This window comes from Thalassophryne amazonica, chromosome 5 (genome assembly GCF_902500255.1).
Source record: "Thalassophryne amazonica chromosome 5, fThaAma1.1, whole genome shotgun sequence".
Lineage (NCBI taxonomy): Eukaryota > Metazoa > Chordata > Actinopteri > Batrachoidiformes > Batrachoididae > Thalassophryne > Thalassophryne amazonica.
The window spans coordinates 31,870,599-31,896,310 of NC_047107.1; the positions used below are offsets into that span (position 1 = coordinate 31,870,599).

General features: G+C 40.6%; 1 protein-coding gene across 2 annotated transcripts; it reads left to right on the forward strand.

Annotated features, from left to right (window-relative positions):
• The first annotated feature begins 245 nt into the window (after nucleotides 1–245).
• On the forward strand, nucleotides 246–22,184 carry polr3d (polymerase (RNA) III (DNA directed) polypeptide D). Of its 2 annotated transcripts, none has more exons than XM_034169906.1 (9): nucleotides 246–583; nucleotides 6,897–7,064; nucleotides 10,233–10,276; nucleotides 10,360–10,517; nucleotides 13,671–13,795; nucleotides 13,881–14,040; nucleotides 14,298–14,536; nucleotides 17,851–18,000; nucleotides 21,840–22,184. In XM_034169906.1, the coding sequence occupies exons 2-9, from the start codon at nucleotides 6,903–6,905 to the stop codon at nucleotides 21,954–21,956; spliced, it is 1,155 nt and encodes a 384-aa protein (XP_034025797.1). In that variant the 5' UTR covers nucleotides 246–583; nucleotides 6,897–6,902; the 3' UTR covers nucleotides 21,957–22,184. The 2 variants fall into 2 exon arrangements, with proteins under 2 accessions (XP_034025797.1, XP_034025798.1); XM_034169907.1 differs by having other exon boundaries at nucleotides 280–353; nucleotides 6,891–7,064.
• The last annotated feature ends 3,528 nt before the right edge of the window (nucleotides 22,185–25,712 follow it).

Below are 25,712 nucleotides of genomic sequence, written 5' to 3' on the forward strand. Positions count from 1 at the left end.
ATATTTGTTTTATACCATATCGCACGTGACCTTTTAATTGTATAATTCCAATTTAAAAATACAATTTATACTCTGAGGAATTATAGATTGTCTGTCTGATGTGGTTGTTTCAGCTGAATAATTCAAATTAGATTCTGTGTTTTAATGTTTTTCTCATAAATTTACACCTTTAAACATTGGGCAACCAACCCCACCCCCATCGGGTGTTTTGAACCACGTGATTTCAGAAATACGTCAGTGCGGAAGTGTCATGGCGCTGGTTAGCAGAGTTTGTGAAGAATTTCGTTGTTCCACCATTAAATAATTTGTCACATTCTGTAACAACGTGGGACTGTTATCACATTGGAAGGAAACGAGATACGTACGAAGGAAAGCGGAGCGACTGTTCCTGACCGCTGTTCGTGTGTTTAATCTTCGTGTTTATGTGGCCACGTGTTGATGGAGTTTCGCTGATGAGATCATTGATACAAAGTGAAGAGAAGATTGGAAAAATTATTGTGTCATTGAAGTACAAGTCTTTATTTGGTTGAACTTCTTCTAAACAACTTGTGGAAGATTCTGAAGTGACAGTACAAGCCAGGCTGTAAGTGCTATTTTTTTTTAATTTGCAGTTAATCTAAAGTACCTTTTAAACAATTTTAAAGCAGGTTCTGAGAAATTGTAATGGTATTTTAAATGTGGAACACGCTACACATTTTACAGCATCTGCATTTTAACGATTTAACAAAAACAATTTCAAAGTTGGAAGTTTCATCCCTAACCCAACTGTAGTCCACCCCCCCCAAAAAAATAAACCTCAAAGCAAAAAAATTAATGAAACCATTAAATTTAAGAAGTCAGTATCACTGCACACTTGAGTTAAAGCAGCAAGAGATGCAGACAGACATAAGAGAAAACACAAACTACTTGACCACGGGTGGGTGTGGAAATGTTGGCAGATGAAGGTCTATGGTATCTCAAACAACATACTTTTTTCCACCCACAAACGTGAATTTTTAGTGTTTGTGAGAACCGCTGGTCCAAAATGTCAAATCAAAATAACACAGAAAGCATGCAATTGATTTTTAAAAATACTTTAAGAAGTATTTCTGGATTTTATTATTAAATAAGGAAGTTAAAAAAAAGCAGAAGATCGTTTTCACCATCGCTGCCAACCTCAAACATAGTTTTCCAGGCAAACATAGTTTTCCAGGCATGTACAAATGTTTGTATCTCCGCATTTAGTTGATGTTCGATGGGCAAGTAACATTACACAATCATGCAGTTGCATAAAATCTCAAATACCATGAAATAGCCATGTGATGTGGTATTCCAATTATGCAATTGCTGAGCAGTAAAAACAAAATGAAATTTGGCCGGATGTTTGCCATGCGATGAAACACCTAAAGTCACAATTACCATGAATTTGAATAGCCATGAAATAAGGTATTCCAATGATAATTTCAGGAAAATAAGTACATATAAATAACTAAATGAATGACTGTAATATTATTATGAACTATAATTGTCAGAGATCATTAGAAATGATAAGGCTGTGTGTGATCGTGATCATATCTTTCATGATGTTGGATGGATGGATAGCTTTATTATCATTGTCATTTCAGCGAGATTTCCACACTCACATTCCACAGACAAACAGCAATTAATCCACAATTATTACTTGTTTACCGTAATAATGGCACACATCAGAATTAAGACAACACATATACATTTGACATTGTTTATGTGCACTAAACTTGAAACAGTCCATTTTCCAAATTGAGGCGATGTCAGTGTGTGGTAGCCACTGCAACTGGAGTTGCGCCGCCGCAAGCTTGGGGGGAAACGGGGACCTACCGCAGCTAAAAACCACGCAGGGGAAAGGGGTGGCGTGCGCATTGGCCGGGATGGGGTGTGTGATGGGGGGGGGGGGGGGGGGGCAGGAAGGGAGGTGAAGGGAAAAATGGAGCATGCTTCAGTCTTTGTCCATGTGTAAGTCTGTCAATTTATTGTCTTTGTGGGTTGAGATAAGAAGGAGCTGAATAATCTCACCAAGGCCTGAATAAATTCCTCTGGAGGTAAACAGTGGGCAATTTGTCCTTCAGGCTCGATAAGCCTGGAGTGTTGTAGTTGAGCAGTGAAAAACACTTTTTAACAGTTCCACTTGAACAACCAAATCCCAATTATGAATTAAGAATATTTCCAATTATGAATTAAGAATATTCACCGGCCTCCGAAACCTTCAACTTCAACTGCAAGGCACCCATCTGCTCCAAGATGTCATCCAGTTTGCGTCTGAGTTCAAGGGTCATCGCAGTCTGAGAATGCACTGCCTTGCCAACCTCGTTAATCATGATGGACAAGCGAGGGGCAGTGGTTCTTGATGCCACCGTCTTGCCAATTTTCCGGTAGATCAGGGCAGCACATAAGCCAAAAAGTACCAGCCCTGCTACCATAAGACCAGAAATGAATAAATCCTCGACGTCCTCAATGGAGAAAGGTGCCAAGCATGCAACACGCCAAGAGCCCCAGGAGTCGAGAACATAGCCCGCAGGATACGTTCCATCTGGGCAGGTAGGATCCCCGGTCCTGACCTTGTAGAAAAAATGGTGTCAATAGCATTCAGAGACCAGCTGATCAATTCCATGGTAAATCCAATAGATCCAGAATCCAATATAATTTGAGGAATTCGCAGTCTGGTGAAGTAGGAACTTGAAGGTTAAAGCAGAAAGCAGAGATAAGGGAGAGTGGAGGAGATGCGACCGCCCTCGTCGGAGTCCCAAGCATTTATTTTGATCGATGCATCGAGTATTGGGTCAGTTCTAATTTCTTTGAATATCAGGAGGTTATATATAACCATCAACAGAATTTACGCAGACAACAGCATAATCTCATTGTTTTGTATCACCATGACCACCAAGTTAGAGTAATACTCAGGATCATTTTGTAATCAAATATTAAGCTTACCTACGTATAGAAGCTTTGATGCTCTTTGTAGTTCATTCTTTCCGAGTCGGTAAAGCATGAGTACCATGTCTTGTGTAATCCACCATCATCGAGTATTGGTGGTTTATTATTACTATTACATGGCCGGTTGTTGAGCGACATAACTCTTTGCAATTTCTCCTTGCGCACCTTCCAAATTCTTCCATTTTGGAACATATTCTAAAAGCCATGCACATCTTCTCTGCAAATACTATTTGCAGTTTTGGTTGGGAAGATGCACACAAAACACACTTTTTCTTCATCCAAAGACGACAGCATCCTCTTTATTGTAGGCAGCTATTGGCCAATTGGTTGTAATCAGTGGAATGATTAGTTAGCTCTGTTTGAGCATAGCGGATATTTTGACATGTAAACAATGACATAAAATCGAAATTACCCAGATATTGTGTGTGAAAAGTAACTGAACATTTCCTGTAATATTCTCTACCAAATGTACAAAGCTCATGCCCACCATTTTTTATAGGTCATGCAAAGACAATATATTGGGATGGTTGGGTGTCCGTACACGTTAAAATATCTTGGTCTATCAAAACAAGACTCTCATACTGAATACTGCTTGCTGATTTGCAGACCTCATAGCTGAGCCTCCAGAAGACGGTTAACACCTAGATTTCATCTTTCAGATCCAACATTGAGGTCAGGCCACGTGAAATCATTGGAGGCCTCCCGATTGACCATCTCCGATTTGTTTCATACTTTCACAAATTAATACTGTTATTCCCCTTAAATGCCAAGCAAAATTTCAGCCTTATATTTATTCATTTTGAGTTATTGGTGCTTTAAAAATGTGATGCGACATTGATTCTGTTGTAAATACCAACCAACTTCATAATTTGATGTTAATGACGATATGCTCCTTTCAGTGAGGTGAGTCTTCTTATGGTGGACCTTGTCATACATGAGCAATATGTATTTGGCATGGAAAGATTATATATATATATTTATTTATGATTTAAGTCATAAAATGTTATTTATTTTAGAAAAATACTTAATCACCAAAATAGTACTCTAACATGAGAAATATACCAAAATTTGAAAGATCTGATGTGCTTCAGTGCAGAAATATAGAGGACCAAAACTCCAAAGCACAAAATAATTTTTACATTTATTTATGAGTATTCAGCAATGTATTAATTGACAAATATGCAACTCTGGATCAGCTTTTATAGTAAAGACATCTAGTACCTAAGAACAACTGCAAATTTCATGCAATGAGCATGAATACTTCAGAAGTAATGACTTACTGAACTTGGTGCGTTTTCCCTGACCATTCATTTTTCTGGAATATACTGGTAAGTCACACTGGAGTACAAGTTGCACTGGTCCAAAAATACACTGCACTGGTCTTAGAGAAAAAACTGTATATAAGTCGCACCGGAGTATAAGTTGCACTTGTCACTTCATGCAAGAAGACGCAAAATAGATTAAATTGCTGTATTGTAAGGTGCACAGAGGAATGAGCTAATTAATGTCACTCTAAGGGCACAAAATGCAAGGAAACTGCTTCTTTCAGTCACTGAACAGACAATCATATGTGAGATGATCGTACCAAGCAATGAATCAAATCAAAATCAAATTTATTAATTTATATAGCGCCAATTCACGATGAACTCGTCTCAAGGTGCTTCACACAACATAAAACAAAAAAACTGAATTAAAAATTTAAAACACACTAAAAAGATGACCATAAAAGAATACAAGAATAAAAACATATCATAACACTAATGATAAAAAGGGAAAACAAATGAGTCTTTAAACGTGACTTAAAAGTCTCCACAGTATCAGACTGCCGAATGTGTGCCGGGAGATTGTTCACTAGAGCTGGAGCACAGTAGGAGAAAGCTCTGTGACCGGCAGACCCTGAGAACGGCACCCTGAGAACGCAGGGCCCGAGCCGGTACATAGGGGCGTACCAGGTCAGCCAGATAGGGAGGTGCAAGTCCATGAACAATTTTATAAACTAATAATACTTTAAAATCCGATCTTGCAGCAACTGGAAGCCAGTGCAGGGACGCCAAAACGGACGTAATGTGGTCAAACTTTCTGCTTTGTGTCAAAAGTCTGGCAGCAGCATTTTGAACCAGTTGAAGACCCCTAATCCTGGACTGCGGTAAGACAGAAAATAGAGCATTACAATAGTCCAATCTAGAAGAGACAAATGCATGAATCAAAGTCTCAGCATCAGCCATAGACAGGATGGGACGAATCTTCGCTATATTTTGCAAATGGAAGAAAGCAGTCCTCGTAATGTCTCTAATGTGGAGGTCAAAGGACAACGTAGGATCAAAAATTACTCCAAGGTTCCTCACTTTATCCGTATGATGTATAACACACAAACCTAAGCTAAGTGCTAGCTGATCAAATTGATGCCGATACCTCGCTGGACTAAGAACCATAACTTCAGTCTTATCAGAATTTAAAAGTAGGAAGTTACTAGACATCCAACTTCTTAATGATACAAGGCAATCTTCCAAAGATTTTATGTGAATGAGATTACCAGCAGTTATTGGCATGTACAATTGAGTGTCATCAACATAGCAATGAAAGGGAATCCCAAAGCGCCGCAGTATATTCCCAAGGGGTGCTACATAAAGGGAAAAAAGCAGGGGGCCTAAAACGGATCTAAAACGGTCCCCCCTAAAAATCAGTCCGCCCTGCCTTCACTGTGCATGTGTCATTAGCCGCGGTTCACGGATTATCACCTTGTTTCTGTTTCAGACTGCTCTCCAGTCATCAACTAGCTCAGTGACATATATCTGAAGCTTTTGTACAACAATCATTTCCACATAAATTCAGCATTATTTCATCATAAAAGACGGATGAAGCGATCGGAGCACTGCGGCTGCACGAGCGGCTAGCTGATGCGTTCACTGCGCTTCGGTCATTTCAAAGCATAAAGTACTGCCTCATTTCTGCGTAAAACTGACTTTAGAATGATTTAAGAGATTTTACCTTGTCACCTGATGGTTAATAATGCCATTAATCCAATTGGTTGCTTTGGGTGAAGACACTCTGTCTCAGACAAGCTTCTGAGCTCCGAAATGACGCATGCACAGTGGAGGCAGGGCTGACCAATTTTTAGGGGCAGACCGTTCAGTCTGCGACACTGGTGTATCATTTGTTTATTTACAACACAAACACTGTTTTTGCCATCGGGAGCTACAGTGGCTTGCAAAAGTATATAGCCCCTTGGTATTTCACACATTTTAATTTGTTTATGGCATTTCAAATACAAAAAGTAAATCAGGGTTCTCAATATAAAATTTTTTTTAAATTATCTTCCTTAGACTCAAACTGAAAGTAAATCTCTACAACTTAATATAAATTAATTAAAAATATAAAACCCAAGATGATGGGTTGCATATGTAATCAGCCCCTTTGCTCTAATACCTGTAAATAAGTTTAATTATCAGTTTTCGTCAGACAAGTCAGTGGATGGATACATGAACATTACCAAGTCACTGAATATGTCTTGAATTTTATTCACATCAGTTAAGAAGACATGCAAACAATATGACACTCTACGGTCACTCAGTTCTCAAAAACTGAACGACTGTGCAAGAAGAAGAGTAGTGAGGAAAGCCATCCAGACAACCCAGAAGAAGTTTTACGCTTTTCTGGCTGTGATTGGAGAAATTGTGCATAGTGCATATTTTGCATTTTGTTTTTATACAGCTTCATGATGTAGTGGTAGAGGAGGATTTTCATTCACCAAAACATAAAATCTAGGCTTGCATCTCGGATGTACCTTCTGGCAAATTGTAGCTGAACTTTCAGGTCTTCTTTTTACATAACCCCCCCCCTCGCAGGACCTCTTAAACTAATAAAAAAAGAACTGCGACTTATACTCTGGAAAATATGGTACTGTTGGTTAGGTGCACATGTATACATTTTAATTTCATCTTCTCCAGGTTAAAATGGCAGATTCAGGCTCTGGCGAGCCTGGTGGCCAGCGCGTGCCCACTCCTGGAGGTAGCACAGTTGGACCACTGACCGGCCGCCGTCCAGTTGCTGCCTTTTCTTCTGGTCGTCTCCCTGCAATGCGTTCTCGAGACCTCACCCTGGGAGGGGTGAAAAAGGTATTGTTTCACAGTCTCAAAGAATTGTTAGGACTCTAGACTAAACTTACACATGAGTTTCATTGTGATGCCTAATAGCCTAGTCACACGGCACTTAACGAAGGGCAACGAAACCCTAACGATACAAGAAAGCTATACTTTCGTTGGCATTGTTTAACCTTCGCTCAACTTCGTTCCTGCAGCTGGTGCTTCGTCAGGATTTTTAAACTGTTGAAAAATTTGAACAAAGGGCAACGAAAACCGAAATTCGTCCGCGTTTCGTTTTGCTGTTTCTTGACGGTTTTTAATAATTTGCTTAGTTTTTGTAACGTTAGCATTTAGTTTGACTTTGTTGGACCAGCTGAATGTTTTCACACAGTGCAGAAGCCGGTTTGTGACTGCTGCTGCTGCGTTCATGTACCGTCGGAAATTACAGGGCACCTCAGCCTGCTTGCTTGGATGTTTGTTTTTTTGTTTTTTTTTTAATCTGGATGGGGGGTCAGCTTCAATGCGCTCAGGCACCTTATATAGGGAAGAATTAATCTTTTGTGTGGATACAATTAATTATTTTGTCACAAGCAACTGCTGAATTTGAAACAACAAAAAAGTTGTAATTTCCGGCGGTACTTGAACGCAGTGTCAGCAGCAGCTCCAGCGTGCGCTTATTTTTATTAAATATAAAGATATAAGTGTAGGAATGACAATCCAGCCCTTATATACATGTGGCAACAGGCAGATAATTCAAGTGATTGTATAAAAAAAATGTTCTGGAAGGCAGAATTCACGTTGTGGATCAGCTGCAGCTAGTGGAACTAACCGCACATGGGGAGTCGATGCACGGTCACACTCACTTGTGTTCTCCAGGACTCGGGTGCTATGAGCTCTGTCCCAGCGCAGAGTCCTGGAACTCAGACGCAGACACACACTGCTCCAGCTGTGGCTCCAGGCGTGTTTCGTTCAAAGCGTCGATCGTGAGCTTCGGTTCTGTTTAGTTCCTCTTTCATCCCTTTTGCACTCTTGCTTTGCAGACTATTCTGTGATAAAGCTCTTTCGTCCACCTTTTCTCAACGAATTGTGACTTTTTTTTTACTTTTTCCTTCATTGAGGAATCGTCGTATGCCATGTGACTTGGCTATAACTTTTTTTTTTTTTTATTAGGCTGCACCAGCACAAAATTTAAGTTTAGCTAAAGTTTTTCACTTGTTCTTTTGGTGCTACAATAATGGGTGCTACTATTTATTTATTTGCAATACCTGTACACATTTGCAATTTACTAATAACAATTTATTAATAGCACATTATATAAATTAAAAACAGGACTCATATTTGGATGAAACTTATTCTGCAACAACCATTGAATTTATAATCTTGTCTGGAAGTTGCAGTATGGACATGAGATCTCAAAACAAGCTGCACAAACTTTGTCTGGGGAAGTTGAGACATGGGAAGTGAGCAACAGGTGTAAGATTGCGGCCGAGGACCAACATGAAAATATTGGTATTTAAACTTTAAATAAACCATTTATTCATTCATTCATCAAGGACTGCCATGCGCTGGCGGCGGAGGTCGACATTCTTCCTGGCCAGCCAGCACCACAGCATGACAGCAGCCCCACACCACCGCTGCGAAGGAGCTGCATCTCTTCTCCACAGCAGCGCTCACAAACCAGCTTCTGTACTGTATGAAAACACTCAGCTGGTCGAGCGAAGTCTAACTAAAAGCTAACATTACTAAAACTAAGCAAACAATAAGAAACAGTCAGGAATGACAGCAAAATAAAATTCGGACGAATTGAGGTCTTCGGTGACATTTGTTCAGTTTAAAAATCCTGAAGAAGCGCTAGCTGCAGGAACGAAGCGGCAACTGCGGGAACGCAGCTGCCGAAGGTTAAACGATGCCAACAAAAGACCAGATTTCTTGCTTTGTTGTCCTTCGTTAGTATCGTGCACTCGGGCCTTAAGGAAAATTCTGATGGGCGAAGTTGACCAGCTTGAAAATTAAAGCCAGTGGAACAATATCCGTGTTCTCGATCTACGAGAGAGCTGCGAAGGAGCAGACCCGGGATCGTATTCACAAAGAATCTGAGTCCTCTCAGAGATCTCCCAGCATAGCGTAAAGATTCCTAGCAAGCAATCTTAGGAATCTTAGCCTAAGAGTGATCCAGGAAGTGTCTGAGAGCAACTCTCAGCAAGGAGTGGACAGAAACGTTTATCTTAGTGAGGAGATGAAGTTGATCCCGTTGCTAGGTATGGCGTAGTCTTCTAAGAGCTGTGATTGGTTGTCACAAACAGGGAAAGAGGAAAAAAACAAATGTGCTCTGTGCTTCTAGTTATGAATGGACTGTAAAATCAACGGATCATATAATCTGAACTGTATTAAGAAATGTGTAATCTTGAAAATAATTTAATGTCATGTTGATGTCAAGGTTTTTCACTTTATCACTGACTTATAACACAAGTCTGAAGTTAACATTTGCTGGTCAAACTGATGCCTGTGTCTCCCATTACCAATGACTGTGATCTCAGTTTTGTCATAATTCAAGAGTAAGAAGTTGTTAGACATCCAGTCTTTATCCCTTGCTGGCCAAAGGGCGTTACGCCGTGGCGATATCTGTCCGTCCTTCTCAAAAAGGGTAAATCAACTCCTTTCACATTTTTAGGAGGAATTTCATGAAACCTGGTACAAGTCCTTGTTAGAAATTGGCAATATGCATATCATTCAAGTTGGGCCATTTACCAGAGTTATGACCCTTGATTAACAAACCATGACTCCATCAGTTTCATGAGAGGGTGCCTGCATTCTGAAATAAACTCTTCTCACACTTTTAGGAGGAATTTCATGAAACTTAGTATGATTCCTTGTTATGGCCTGGTAATATGCATATTGTACAAGATTGACACATTTTGGGGATATTGTGCTCTCGGAGGACTCTTGTTCACTGAAGCCAGACAGCCCTCTGAAGTCTTGTGTGTGTAAGATTGTCTGCAGTTATCAGCATGTACAACTGAGTGTCATCGGCATAACAATGAAATGTATTCCTTTAACAATGCAGTATCTGCACAAGGGAAGTTTCCTGAATATTAAATAGCCACACATTGGTTTAATCCATTAATGGATTGAAAAATACTGCTTGTAATTTTTTAAATACTTGTTTCTTTTTTTTTCTTCTTCTTTTTTTTTTTTTTTTAGAAAACATTTACACCCAACATCATTGGTCGAAAAGTCAAAGAAGAGTAAGTTTATTGATAACACAATAACTTTAAGATTGTGTCTCTAATTGATTATCTGACTGTTTACTGACATCCTTTTATGGCAGAGCCAAGGAGGGGAGTGGGCAAAGGAGAGAGAGGAGGGACAGCAACCGGAGGGGGCGAGGTCAGAGAGACAGGGGCAGAGGTCGAGGTCGGCCGGAGGTCATCCAGTCCCACTCCATTTTTGAACAGGGACCTGGAGAGGAAATGATGAAAAGGAAAGGTAGTTTTTCCATCTACTTTTTATGTGAATGCATAGTCAGTCCAGTCCAAGCAAAGGGTTTTCATGAGTGTGCCTTAAAGGATTTATACAGGTACTTGAAATGTTTTGATATTGAAGTTGTGCTTTCAGGGTTTGAAAGTGCTTGAATTTTGGATAAAGTGTTTGAAATTGTAATGTTATTGTCAATTTATAGTTACTCTTTGTGAAGTCAATCTCGTGAAATATATAAACTTGCGTGTATATATGTATGTATATGTGTGTGTGTGTGTGGTTTTTTTGGTTTTTTTTTTTTTTCTTCCTATCCTTTGTATCCTACACAGATCTTGCTGTTTTCTGCAGGCTCGATGGATCTGCATTCTGATTGGTCAAAAATGAGTGGATTAATCACTTTTATTATCACTGGCGTGCCTAGATAGAGTGGCGTCAACTCAGAACATGGTGCCATTTTGGGCCCAACTGTGGTGAACTACTGAATGAACCTTTAATGTTTTCAACATTTTTTTTTAAATCTTTTAACCACATACAGCAGCACATCCAGGTACAGGTACTATCAAAATAAATACAAAAATAGTTAAGGTATCACATTTACATAAATTTAAATTTCTGATCCATTTGTAATCAGCGCGTGCACTGCAAATACTATTATAATATGATGGCAGACAAAGCATTGAAAGCAGAAAAGTGTCATATCACAGCCGGTTGTGATTTGACACTTTTTTGAATCTGAGCTCGGTGTGAAAAAAAATAAACGGTTGGACTTTTAATCACGGAAATGACTTCGGTGTGTGTGTGTGTGTTTGTTTACTACATGGAAATCAATACAAAAACTTGGGGACTTTTTTGTCCGGTGACTGCGAATATCCGGTTTATAAGATGACTAAGTTTTCTGTACATGGGATTGAACACTAAATTTACCTCTCAAAAGCGTTGATGATGAAGTCGCTTCCATCCCACACAGCAGACTTCATTTTCCAAAATTTTTCTTCTGTTCGGATCTGAAGGGAATCTGTACATCTTGAAGCCCTTGTTGTGTCTATTTGTGCCTCCAAATGCACAACCACCTGGGATTTTCAGTGAACAAATAAATAAAATAGCTGGATTTATACGAGGTCTGTTAGAAAAGTATCTGGCCTTTTTTTTTTTTTTTTTTTTTTTTTAAACCTGATGGATTTGATTCACGTGTGCTTGCATGAGCCAACCTTGAACCTTCGTGCGCATGCGTGAATTTTTTCACGCCTGTCGATTGTGTCATTTACTGGCAAGCAGCCTTTGTGTGAGGACGTATGTTGTGCTCTTGGCGGATTTTCATTGCAAGGAAAATGGCGGAACCACTGGAGCAATGCTACTGCATCAAATTTTGCCAGAAACTGGGCGACAGCCAGGTGGAAACCATACGGAAGATTCAGATGGCTCTTGGTGACTTTTCAGTCGTGTGACTATCCGAGAAATTGTGGAAGAGGTGAGCATGTCACAGCATGTCCTGTGAGACTTCAACACGGAGGCGCTTTTGCTCCACCGTCAGCAGCTTCGGCATGAATTTCACCGCCACTCTTGTCATGGCCAGATCTTCTGTCATACTGGAGTGTGCCGAAAAAGTGCTGATGTCCACCTCTTCCGCAATTTCTCGGATAGTCACACAACGGTCCCGCATCACCACAGCGTTCACTCTGGAATGATCTGGTCATTTCTGATTGTTGATGGCCGACCCGAGCGTGGCTCGATCTCCACCGTTGTGCAGCCGTATTTAAACCAGTTGTACCACTCCTTAATCTGTGTGATGCCCATAGGATCGTCACCGAAAGCCGTCTGAATCTTCCGAATGGTTTCCACCTGGCTGTCGCCCAGTTTCTGGCTAAATTTGATGCAGTAATGCTGCTCCAGTGGTTCCGCCATTTTCCTTGCAAAGAAAATCCGCCAAGAGCACAACACACGTCCTCACACAAAGGCTGCTTGCCAGCAAATGACGCAATCGACAGGCGTGAAAAAATTCACGCATGCGCACGAAGGTTCAAGGTTTGCTCATGCAAAGTAGAGAAGCTTGAATCTTCGACTGGACTGAATCTTCGACTGGACAAGCAACCCAGTCCAGTCGAAGATTCATGCTTCTCTACTATGGAAACCACCTGGACAACTGAGAGCCTACACAGAAACTTTGCTCATGCAAGCACACGTGATTCAAATCCATCAGGTTTTTGCAAGAAAAAAAAGATCCGATACTTTTCTAACAGACCTCGTATGCAGATAGATTAACAGCGAACGCTATTTTGAACCCAAGATGGCACCAGGGGTCACGTGACTGATATGTATTTATTTATTTTTTGACTCGTCATGTCACTACTCTACTGGTTCTGTATGTTTGTTTTCATTTTCGCCTCATGAAAGTCCTTTTTCCATCCATAAAATGAGTTCCTTGTCAGCTGATGTTCACAAAGTCCGTCAGAAAGTTTTTTGCGTGTTCAAAACTTTGAGCGGAAATCTGGCAGAAAACTTTCCTGCTGCTTGCACATTTGTTAGCCGTTCTGCTCTCTGCTTGTCTTATATTTTTCCTGTGGCTGTCCAACGGCTTATTCTTCCATTCTGATTGGTCAAAAGTCAAGCACAAAGGACCAACACAGATGCAGCTCCATGTCCATCTTTGTCTATCTCAGCGAGGCAATGCAACATATTTGAGCTCTGAAACATGTCATGTTTCAGAGCGCCAAACTCTGCTCAAATGCAATCGCTGCATCCAGTGAACTCCATGGAAATGTGATGTCATCTGTCTATTAGCACCCCAACTCCACGGGAGACTTGACAATTTTTCCAATGGACAAAATATTTTAATATGTACTAAAACGTTTGCTTTATCCATCAGAGTGTGACTCGGCCTGTAGCTCCCCAGACTCCTTTCTCTCCCTGGGAGCTCAGCACTCAGAAAGATGCTTCGCATCAGTGTTTGCCCACCCACCTCAAGCCATGCATGAAAATGTTTGTGGGATATATACATATAATTCATTTCCTCACCAGTTCCCATGTAAATATGTAATGTGTCAGAACTGTAAGGTGCTGGAAAAGTTTGAAAATGGACCTTGAAAGTCCTTGAATTCGACCTTGGAAATGGTGTATGAAACCTGGTCTGATCTTGTTTCATGTGAACGCCTCTGTTTTATGCAGTGAGCTATGAAAGTGAGAGAGATGCTCCAAATGTTGGCCCTTCACCCATCATCAATATTAAAAAGGAGAAAAGAGAGACTGAGGAAGAGACCAAAGAGATACTGCGCAAGCTGGAGCGAGACAATGTGAGTCTTGTGATTTGTCAGACATGTAGTTTTTAAGACTTCGACCTGAAGTTTTCAAATGTTTAACTTGTTGATTTTTGTGCAGTTTGTTGATGATCCATGCTTAAAGAGTGAGCAGAGGAGCTGCCCCGTCCAGCTCCCCCTGGCTGTGTCAGGATGGGGATTTAAGGAGGAATTTAGCAAAGCTTCTGTTAAAATTGAGAAGGTGGAAGAGGACTGCAGCTTTATGAGGCCTGCAGCTGAAGGTAATTGTGTAGTGTTATAGCTCATGCTACTTGATTTTAATTGACACTTGGAGCCGTGGCTGCAGTGAGAGTGGCAGACCTTACGTATCAGCATCAATGTCAGCTGTGTAGATTACAAAAAATCTGAATTGGGTAACTTCAGATGGTAGTGTGTACGCAGTATAAAGGCAGATGCTCCATACATGGCGTGTCACAGTGTCCTGCATTAAAATAGTTTCCAAAGCATCAAGTTTCTTAACATTATTTTTTTCTTTTAGTGAAACGAGAGCTAGAAGAATCAGAAATACCGGCTTCTTTCAAGCCTCCTCCACTTCCCGAGCCTGATGTTCTTCCAGACCTTCTGAATAGAGTCATCCTGAGCAGTCAGGAGGAGCTCTTGTTTATGCAGCTTCCTGACTCACTACCTGGGCAGCCCCCGACTAGAGAGCACAGACCAGTGAAAACGGAGGTGCAATCAGAAGACGGGCAGTCCGTGCTTCTCAAGACAGAGTCACAGGTAGGTGTGGGAGCGTGTTGATTATTTAAAGACATGTCACACGTTATTTTCATATCCTGGTTAGCAGCACAACATCAAAGTATTCATGAATATAAGTCTATCCGCGCACATGTGGTAATAATTAGTGGTTGCTGATGTATTTTATTGCTAATTATCCTCTTGCTCAGTAAGTTAGCAGGTGCATTTCCGGAAAATGTCCTACTCAGAATTTCTCGGCATGTGACATAGATTTTAAGAAAAGTAGAAACATCCCGATGGCAGACGGAGTGAAACGAATGCTGCTACATCCAATATCAGTGCTTCTGAGCTTTCGTCTGAAAGTGATGGTTTGGATTTATGTACATGTACAAAGAGGAAACGACGTACTTTTTTTGACAGAGAGAGAGAGTCTGTTGCATTTTGGACACTAACGTGTGCTGACTCTCCTGTTTGGATCGCAAGATGCTATTTTACTGCACCGTGAACACGCACGTGGAATGTTTCCACAATGCTGTTTTAACAGGCTGCCTGAACATGCAGATATATTTTTTATTACATTGGGAAAAAGTCAGAATACGTTATTCTCAGGAGATAAGGGACTTTATATCTAATGTGCCAGAATCATGAGACAACTTTGTGAGGAGCTGACGCGGAGCTTTCGTGGGACAGCATTCTCCAGGCAACAGTCATGCACCATCCATGCGCAAGAACGTCTTTGTTGGTGTGGACCTGGACATTATTCTCCGGCTATGCGATCACACTTGATCTATGTGTGACTTCTTTGATGGTGTGGACTTGTGTATTTAATGTTGGAAATCATTCTACATGTAGCTGAGTGCCCTGCTCAGTTTTTTTTTTTTTTTTTTTTTTTACTATTCCTTTTGTTTTATTCTCATCAGCAGAGCTGGTAGGCTTTGTTATTTTTATTTTACTTTGAGTCTGTCGGATTTTGGCTCTCGATGTTTGCAGAGTCTGTTCTCTGTACTGGAGCAGCAGGCTGTCATAACTAGGGATGGGTATTGATAAGATTTTATCTATCGATGACATTATCGATTCTGCTTATCGATCCGATTCTTTATCGATACCTCTTGTGAATTTTGTGCTAAAAGTAGGCTTTACAGGTTTTCTATGTATTTCATTGAGTCTTAAAGTAAATAAATATGAAATTGGTCACTGTATCCTTAATCTCTGGACATAAATAAAAATAAACAAAATGGTGTTTCGCTTTGAAGTTATTAATTCCGACTGGACTCTATTGTTTTAACTTGACTCATCAGAGAGCCGCGCAGTGTTTGGAGCTATGTGAACAGAACGGAGGATGATTCTCCTTTCTTTTATTTTTCTCAAAGCTACGTAAACGCTGTCGCAAATACTCAGAAAAAGGAGTACTTTGTTTTTGACACTCTCTGTAGCTGTTTGTTGCGAATGCTGTATACAACCCCTGGCAAAAAGTATGGAATCACCGGCCTCGGAGGATGTTCATTCAGTTGTTTAATTTTGTAGAAAAAAAAGCAGATCACAGACATGACACAAAACTAAAGTCATTTCAAATGGCAACTTTCTGGCTTTAAGAAACACTATAAGAAATCAGGAAAAAAAATTGTGGCAGTCAGTAACGGTTACTTTTTTAGACAGAGCAGAGGGAAAAAATATGGAATCACTCAATTCTGAGGAAAAAATTATGGAATCATGAAAAACAAAAGAACGCTCCAACACATCACTAGTATTTTGTTGCACCACCTCTGGCTTTAAACAGCTTGCAGTCTCTGAGGCATGGACTTAATGAGTGACAAACAGTACTCTTCATCAATCTGGCTCCAACTTTCTCTGATTGCTGTTGCCAGATCAGCTTTGCAGGTTGGAGCCTTGTCATGGACCATTTTCTTCAATTTCCACCAAAGAGTTTCAATTGGATTAAGATCCGGACTATTTGCAGGCCATGACATTGACCCTATGTGTCTTTTTGCAAGGAATGTTTTCACAGTTTTTGCTCTATGGCAAGATGCATTATCATCTTGAAAAATGATTTCATCATCCCCAAATATCCTTTCAAGTGATGGGATAAGAAAAGTGTCCAAAATATCAACATAAACTTGTGCATTTATTGATGATGTAATGACAGCCATCTCCTCAGTGCCTTTACCTGACATGCAGCCCCATATAATCAATGACTGTGGAAATTTACATGTTCTCTTCAGGCAGTCATCTTTATAAATCTCATTGGAACGCCACCAAGCAAAAGTTCCAGCATCATCACCTTGCCCAATGCAGATTCGAGATTCATCACTGAATGTTAATGATGGCTTTCATTTAGCTTTTCTGCATGTAAATCCCATTTCCTTTAGGCTGTTTCTTACAGTTCGGTCACAGACGTTGACTTCAGTTTCCTCCCATTCGTTCCTCATTTGTTTTGTTGTGTATTTTCGATTTTTGAGACATATTGCTTTAAGTTTTCTGTCTTGACGCTTTGATGTCTTCCTTGGCCTACCAGTATGTTTGCCTTTAACAACCTTCCCATGTTGTTTGTATTTGGTCCAGAGTTTAGACACAGCTGACTGTGAACAACCAACATCTTATGCAACATTGCGTGATGATTTACCCTCTTTTAAGAGTTTGATAATCCTCTCCTTTGTTTCAATTGACATCTCTCGTGTTGGAGCCATGATTCATGTCAGTCCACTTGGTGCAATAGTTCTCCAAGGTGTGATCACTCCTTTTTAGATGCAGACTAACGAGCAGATCTGATTTGATGCAGGTGTTAGTTTTGGGGATGAAAATTTACAGGGTGATTCCATAATTTATTCCTCAGAATTGAGTGAGTCCATATTTTTTTCCCCTCTGCTTGGTCTAAAAAAGTAACCGTTACTGACTGCCACAATTATTTTTCCTGATTTCTTATAGTGTTTCTTAAAGCCAGAAAGTTGCCATTTGAAATGACTTTAGTTTTGTGTCATATCTGTGATCTGCTTTTTTCTACAAAATTAAACAACTGAATGAACATCCTCCGAGGCCGGTGATTCCATAATTATTGCCAGGGGTTGTACTTTGAGGCAGGTAACGGAAGTGCACAAAGTAATTCCGGTGTATCATCGGATGGTTAGTAACAGCCTAAATCTAAGTTGTGATTTTGATGTGACATGTCCTTTAATGATGTTGTGTACATTTATTCGTTATATCCCAATAGAAGCAGTTTGCTCAGTTTACTGGTGCTAGTATTTAATGTATGCATGCATGCAGGCAGGCAGTTTGGGTGGGTGGGTGTGTGTGTGTGGGGGGGGGGGTCATTTTACAAGCTTGCTCACAGACCTCCTTTTCAATTTTTTTATGTAATGCAGGAAGAACCTGATGACAACAGCTGCAATTTGAAAGATCTGCGGGAAGGACTGATAGGAAAGATGCTCGTGCGGAAGTCTGGTCGAGTACAGCTCATACTGGGACAAGTCATACTTGATGTCTCACTTGGAGCATCCTGTTCTTTCCTTCAGGTGTAGTAGTGACTTGCATTGTATCTCCATCACTCTTCCCATCTCTGTATTTACAGTGTCATTGTTTTTGTAGTTTTGAGCCAATGAACAGACCGGGCTAATTGAATCATAGCGCCAGAATCAGAAGCACTGCTTTGGTGGATATAATTTATCAGTTAATACAAAATCTTAGTTTTATTTTCCACCATGATGGAAATTGGGGTTTGGCTGTATACTAAATGTCACCCATGTGTCAAATGCATCTGCAGCCCATATATGGGTGAAGAGGTGGAGCTTTGTTGAAACCGTGTATAACCTGGGCATGACAAGTGCGGGCCAAATATGGACCTATCATTAGCGTTACTGACGAGCTCAGTTGACAGACTGTCATCAGTTCGGGTGTTTGTTAAATCATATATTTGGGGGCTGAGCAATAGTTGTAATAGTTTTGCTTTGGTGTAGCCATTTAACAATTATGACCCGTTTCTTTCCTCAGTAATTGTGGATTAATGCGCTAACGTTAAGAAATTACCGATAGCTGCTAAAAATGCTGATACCTTCACTATCGCATAATAACTTCACTTAATACAAATCCTGGCACAACCACATTTTAGATGACTCATTCTGGCAATTGCACAGCAAACCATATTATCACAGTTGTTTGTAATAAAATGCTCAAAGAAAAAAAGATGGGCCTTCAGAGTAATTGCAGCCAGCAGCCTCTGAGCTACCGCAGAGACGGCATATAGGCTGTCATTCAAAGCAGCCACGTCCCTAGCCTGTTAGGATAACTGGGCTTTAGTGATGATGATGTCTGAAAGACAATAATAAATGCTTATTTATATTATACCATTGTTTTTGTCCCGACATGTATTTTGGTCAAAGGTATTTTCATTTCTTCAACTTGCTTGAGCAGAGTTTTGAGCAGCCGTATGGTCAAAAATGACAAACTGTTGTTTTCCCAAAAAAATAACGGCACCCATGGCCGCGAAGCAGCTTCAGAAGCAGCAAAGCACTCAGCTGCTTCTCTCAGAAGAAGCAGGTCCGTGATTTCTTCAAAACCCCCTTCAAAGCCGTTTAAAGATGTCTGTCATGAGTTACCTTTGTGCTGATTAAAGTCACTAACTGGGACTCTTGTCTTCTTAAAAGTAAGAAACGAGAATCGTCCTCCATTCCACATCTGAGTTTTTATTCCTTCCTTCATTGATCCTTTGTTCGTTTCATTGATCTTGACGTGCAGCGCAGCCGGCTGCAAGACCGCAGCTCAGAGGCCATGGCTCATTAATACCTGACAGGAAATGCTTTTGACAAAAACTACAGATTTTGTTCATCTCTATTTATGTCCAGAGATCAAGGATCCTGTGACCAATTTCATATTTATTTGAGACTCAATAAAATGTTGTTGACATAGAAAACCTGTAAACCCTACTTTTACTACACAGGAGGTATCGATAAGGGAATTGATAAAGAATCTGATCAGTAAGTGGAATCGATAATGACATATCAATTAAAATCTGATCAGTACCCATCCCTCCCCCTGACGGAGTACTTCACCTGTATAAAACTATATACCTTCTGTAAATGTGTATGCTTGACACCAAACTCCACCCAATCACTGTCTCTGTGGCTTTCCAGCAGCCACCTCTGATAATGAGGACAACATACGTAATTGGAAAGATTGTGTGAATTGCAGATGTTTATCACAGTGGCCAGTAACACAAATGTGTGTACTTGTGCACTGGGCTCTGTTAAACCTGTAAAACTGTGGAAATGGAATATTATGAACGGAGGTTTCTTTGTTCTAGTCAGATGTAAGTTGCAAGGAGCAGATTTGAAACTGAAAATAGTAAAACAAATAAGATCATGATTAAAGGGGATCATGTTGTGCAAAATCTTTTGTTTTCATGTTTGTATTTTCATATCAAACATTCTCAGAGTCTCATAACTCTTGAATGCGCTCAGAAAACATCCTACTATAAACATGATGTAGGTGAGACACAGCCCGTTTCTCTTGTATGATTTATGCAACAGAAATACCCCCACATCCATAATTTGACCTCAGATTATTCAGAAATGGTTAATACAAGAAGACAGAAAAAAGAATAGCACTCCATTATAAATATGGTTTTATTTATCGAACGTTTTGGACAGAGCTTTTCTCTACATACGAGGTCTGTGAGAAAAGTATCCCACCTTTTTATTTTATGCAAAAAATATATGGATTTGATTCCTATGTTTTTACAGCAGCCAAGCTTGAACCTTCGTGCGCATGCGTGAGTTTTTTCACGCCTGTCGATTGCATCATTCGCCTGTGGGCAGGCTTTGAGTGAGCACTGGTCTACCCCTCTCGTTTTTTCATTGCGAGGAAATGGCGGAATGATTTGGGCTTTGTTCCATCAGAATTTTTTCAGAAACTGTTAGAGACAGGCAGCTGGAAACCATTCGGAAAATTCACATGGCTTTCGGTGAAAATTTTATGGGCTTCACAGAGATTAAGGAGTGTTAGTACCGCTTTAAGGACGGCCCACAATGGCGCACGGCATGCCACGCTCCGAGCCGCGATTGACAGGATGAAACGACCATTTCATTTCTAAACGGATGGCTGTATGGATCCGGGACCATTGTGTGCAATTTCTCTGGTTATCACAAGAGCTGGACATCAGCCATTTTCCAGCAGATTTCACTTTTAACAAGAGATTTTGTCATGGAAAGCCACGCGGAGGCTTTGTGCGTCACGACGGAGTGCGGCGTGCCGTGCGCCATTATGGGCCGTCCTTAAAGCTGTAGTAACACTCCTTAATCTCTGTGAAGCCCATAAAATTTTCACCGAAAGCCATGTGAATTTTCCGAATGGTTTCCAGCTGCCTGTCTCTAACAGTTTCTGAAAAAATTCTGATGGAACAAAGCCCAAATCATTCCGCCATTTCCTCGCAATGAAAAAACGATGAGAGGGGTGGACCAGTGCTCACTCAAAGCCTGCCCACAGGCAAATGACGCAACGACAGGCATGAAAAAACTCACGCATGCGCACGAAGGTTCAAGCTTGGCTGACGTAAAAACATATGAATCAAATCCATGTGTTTTTTGCATAAAATAAAAAAGGTGGGATACTTTTCTCACGGACCTCGTACAAACTACTTCAGTGTAATTAGTCACAGGTGCATAGTTTTCAAGTAAACAGGTTTTCCTTTTGCAACCAAATATTTTTAACTGATACATCCATGCTACACATTACTTTCATCTCTGTTTTTAAATTATTTATGGGTTTGCCATTTGATGTTGACATTTTGGCTATACAATATTGGTGTGCGTGTTGGTTTGCTTCACCAAGACGTTTGGTCGCCAGGTTACCACTAATGCCTACAAGTGTACATTATTCAGTGTCTGTTGATTGGCTGCTGTTTTCTTTACACACACACACACACACACAGTAGTGTTCAGAATAATAGTAGTGCGATGTGACTAAAAAGATTAATCCAGGTTTTGAGTATATTTCTTGTTACATGGGAAACAAGGTACCAGTAGAGTCTCACAAAACAATTGTGAACACCCCCTTTTCTACTTTTTTTTTTTTTTAATAATAGCCCAATTCATAGCCTTAAGAGTGTGCATATCATGAATGCTTGGTCTTGTTGGATTTGTGAGAATCTGCTGAATCTACTGGTACCTTGTTTCCCATGTAACAATAAGAAATATTATCAAAACCTGGATTAATCTTTTTAGTCACATAGCACTACTATCTATCTATATCTATCTATATACACACGCACGCACATAACTTTAAATATCTCTCACCAGCATTATTTATTTTTTGACATGCTTTTTCTGTCTTTGTTCTACTCCCCATTCTGTTATCCCAGGAGTTGGTCTCTGTTGGTACGGATGGAAGAAGCGGTGACTTGACTGTATTAGGACATGTGAAACACAAGATGGTTTGCTCCCCGGACTTTGAGGCTTTATTGGAAAATTCTACTTGATGCTGTTTGCAGCAGGGGAGAATCGAGCCTCGACCTTCTCTCTTCTCTCCTGGCCTGATGGAGTTAAATTATGAAAGATCAGTTGAAATGCTGCTGAGTAACTGTGGATTGTCCCACTAAATTCTGACAATCTATTTCTAATGTATGTATAGATGAACCTTCTGTGTGGTTTGAGAGTTGATAAAATAACCTTTAGAAATGCATATATGTTTGAAATGCCCTTTGTTTCTTTTCAGGTAGAGCTGAATGATTTCACCAAAGATTGTGCCATTTAATTCATTTAATTTTCTCCCCTTAAAGTTATTTAATGTATATTCATGTACGAGGTCTGTGAGAAAAGTATCCAACCTTTTTATTTTATGCAAAAAATATATGGATTTGATTCATATGTTTTTACGTCAGCCAAGCTTGAACCTTCGTGCGCATGCGTGAGTTTTTCCACGCCTGTCAGTTGCGTCATTCGCCTGTGGTCAGGCTTTGAGTGAGCACTGGTCCACCCCTCTCGTCGTCGTTTCATTGCGGGGAAATGGCGGAATGATTTGGGCTTTTTTCCATCAGAATTTTTTCAGAAACTGTTAGAGACAGGCAGCTGGAAACCATTCGAAAAATTTATCTGGCTTTCGGTGAAAATTTTAGGGGTTTCACAGAGAATTAGTGTTACTACAGCTTTAAGGACGGCCCACAATGGCGCGCCGCGCTCCGAACCTCCATCGAGAGGCAGAAACCACCACATCATTTCTAAACGGATCTCTGTGTGGAGCCGGGACCGTCGTGTGCAATTTCTCTGGTTATCACAAGAGCTGGACATCAGCCATTTTCCGGCAGATTTCACTTTCAACAAGAGATTTTGTCATGGAAAGCCGCGCGGAGCTGTCCAGCTCTCCACAATTTCTCTTATACTCACTCGACTGGTAAGCACTGAAAGCCGAGATAGGCATGTCCCAACTTGTCCTCTAACACTCCGAAACGGAGGTGTTCCTTTGTCTCGCTTCATCAGGGAATTGGTCCTGATGCACGAAGCCTCCACGCGGCTTTCCATGACAAAATCTCTTGTTAAAAGTGAAATCTGCCGGAAAATGGCTGATGTCCAGCTCTTGTGATAACCAGAGAAATTGCACACGGCGATCCGTTTAGAAATGATGTGGTGGTTTTTGCCTCTCGATGGCGGCTCGGCGCGCTGAGCGCCATTGTGGGCCATCCTTAAAGCTGTAGTAACACTCCTTATTCTCTGTGAAGCCCGTAAATTTTTCACCGTAAGCCAGATAAATTTTCCGAATGGTTTCCAGCTGCCTGTCTAACAGTTTCAGAAAAAATTCTGATGGGAAAAAAAGCCCAAATCATTCCGCCATTTCCTCGCAATGAAACGACGAGAGGGGTGGACCAGTGCTCACTCAAAGCCTGCCCACAGGCGAATGACGCAACCGACAGGCGTGGAAAAACTCACGCATCCACACGAAGGTTCAAGCTTGGCTGACGTAAAAACATATGAATCAAATCCATATATTTTTTGCATAAAATAAAAAGGTCAGATACTTTTCTCACAGACCTTGTAAATGTGATTGTTTTTGATGTTTGCTCAGGAAAGCAGAGGTCCATGTGCCCTCCCTGCTCATTTCACTTTTTTTGCTGCACAGTGGTGCGTTCTGCATCTTGCAGCCATTCAGAAGGAATTGTGTAATTGTTTCTCACTTCATCATCACTCAAACACTTATTTTATTGCAAAAATGACAAGCACCTTTATAAAAAAGCATATGTTAGTAATTATGATACTGCTGACTACTGCATGTGCACTGAAATTTGCTTTACCTTCCCATTTGTAGTAGAGGTGTTACAAATCAACTGGCCACTAGTTGCCAGTTGTATCTAATGAGCTGTTATCAAGCTTTGAATAATTTTTTTTGGTGATGCAATTGCCTGGGAAGATTCAACATGTCAACGACGCTTCATTTCACTGTCACTACACTGCAACAGCTTTGGTGCCCAAATTTGAGGCTGGGGGGCAGGTACATTGTGCACACCAAGTGGACAAGGGATGTAGCTACTAGGGTTGCGTATTGAGAACCTGTTCTTTTCAGGTATCGTTAAGAATTGATTGGATCTACCAATATCAATAGCCTTTTTGCTTAACGATTCCCTTATCGGTCCTTCAGAGCAGTTGTTTTTGAGGGTGTTTGTCAGTAAAATGATGATTTCTCTACGTTGATTACAGACCCTACAGCGGCTCAACTGCTTCTGCAGCGCGACTCCACTTTGAAGCAGGAACCACTGAAGCAGTGCTTCGATCCGCTAGCTTGTTGGTTCTTTGATTTGCTGCTCTTCAGAAGCGGCAAGTCCGCTTCTTAACCCCTCTCAAAGCCATTAAAATATGCCAGTCATGAGTCACTTTTGTGTGGATTAAAGTCACTAATTGGGACTCTTGTCTTGTTGCAGTCAAGAAACGAGAATCTGTTCCGTTCGCACAGCTCCAAACGCTGCGCGGCTCTCTGCCGAAACAGTCCTGTCGGAATTAATAACTTCAAAATGAATTGCCGCTTCAAATAAAATGACGCCTCCTTCCAAATGTTGTAATACAGACAACAAACTACAATTGACTGAAACGTTTTTTTTCCCTCCCAAAATGAGACGTCCTGCATTCTTTATGAATTACATCCTAACGTGCAGCACAGCCAGCTGCAAGAGCTCAGCTGAGAAGTATGGAAAAACGTTCATGCCATTAATGCATGAAAGGAAATGCTTTTGACAAAAAACTAGATTTTGTTTATTTCTCTTTATGTCCAGAGATCAAGGATCCAGTGACCAATTTCATATTTATTTACTTTAAGACTCAATAAAATGTTGTTGACTGAGAACCTGTAAAGCCTACTTTTAGTACACAGAAAATTCACAAGAGGTATCGATAAGCGGAATCGATAATGGTATATATTGATTAAAATATTATCAATACCCATCCCTAATAGTTACTGGGAAAGAAACCTAGGTGAGCTAGACAGACACTGAACAAGCTTATAATTGGCCTGTTGGTCGTACTTGCCCCTGCATTCGTTAGAATTTTCCCCAGGCAGGGTAAAGACGGGATTTATAATAATCCGACATCTTGCAGGACTCTAAGCAGTAACATCCTGGCTCACCCACTCACTATCCTCAAGAGCCTTGATGTGTTACAAGAGTACAGGCTGAACGTATGGTCAAATGCTTCAGCCTGCATTTGTTCAGACATGGCTGATCCTTTGTAATGCAGCAGAATTGTTGGGTCCAGTGGTCTCTCCACTCCTCCCAATCAGTTGAACTTCTCTACTAATACCTAGACTAAAGCCACAGGGCTGTTATGTTTTCAGTATAATCTGGTACATTTCTTTGCATCAGCATGTAAAAATTAATATTGTTGCACAGCCAGGTTTATATCTGCAAATGTGAAAGGTTGCACAGAGTCAATCTGCACGTTGGTGGGTTTTTCAAACCAGTTTCCCCACAGGTTGTTTTGGTTATTGAGATGTCCTGTACAGCAGGCACAGTAACAGTATAGAAGTAATATAGGTAGTTAAGGTGGAGGTGTTTGTAATTACGTGTGGTCTGAGCCCATGCATTGCTGGTGTTCTATCAACTGCATAACCTCTTAGGTAGTGGACACACTATTTAAGAGCTTGTTGTTGTGCCATTCCAATTGAGGGTTCTTGTGGATGCAAACCTACCACCACGAGAATTTGTGGAAAAGTTGATGTAAAGTGTTTGTTGACCCACCCCAGTTGTGTAGTCGTA

Bases quoted from the DNA above. Each gene is read 5' to 3' on its own strand.
- polr3d (XM_034169906.1), top strand. From the start codon at position 6,903: ATGGCAGATTCAGGCTCTGGCGAGCCTGGTGGCCAGCGCGTGCCCACT. The intron at 10,518-13,670 runs GTAGTTTTTCCA...TGTTTTATGCAG, and splicing joins GGAAATGATGAAAAGGAAAG to TGAGCTATGAAAGTGAGAGA. The intron at 14,041-14,297 runs GTAATTGTGTAG...TTTTTCTTTTAG, and splicing joins TATGAGGCCTGCAGCTGAAG to TGAAACGAGAGCTAGAAGAA.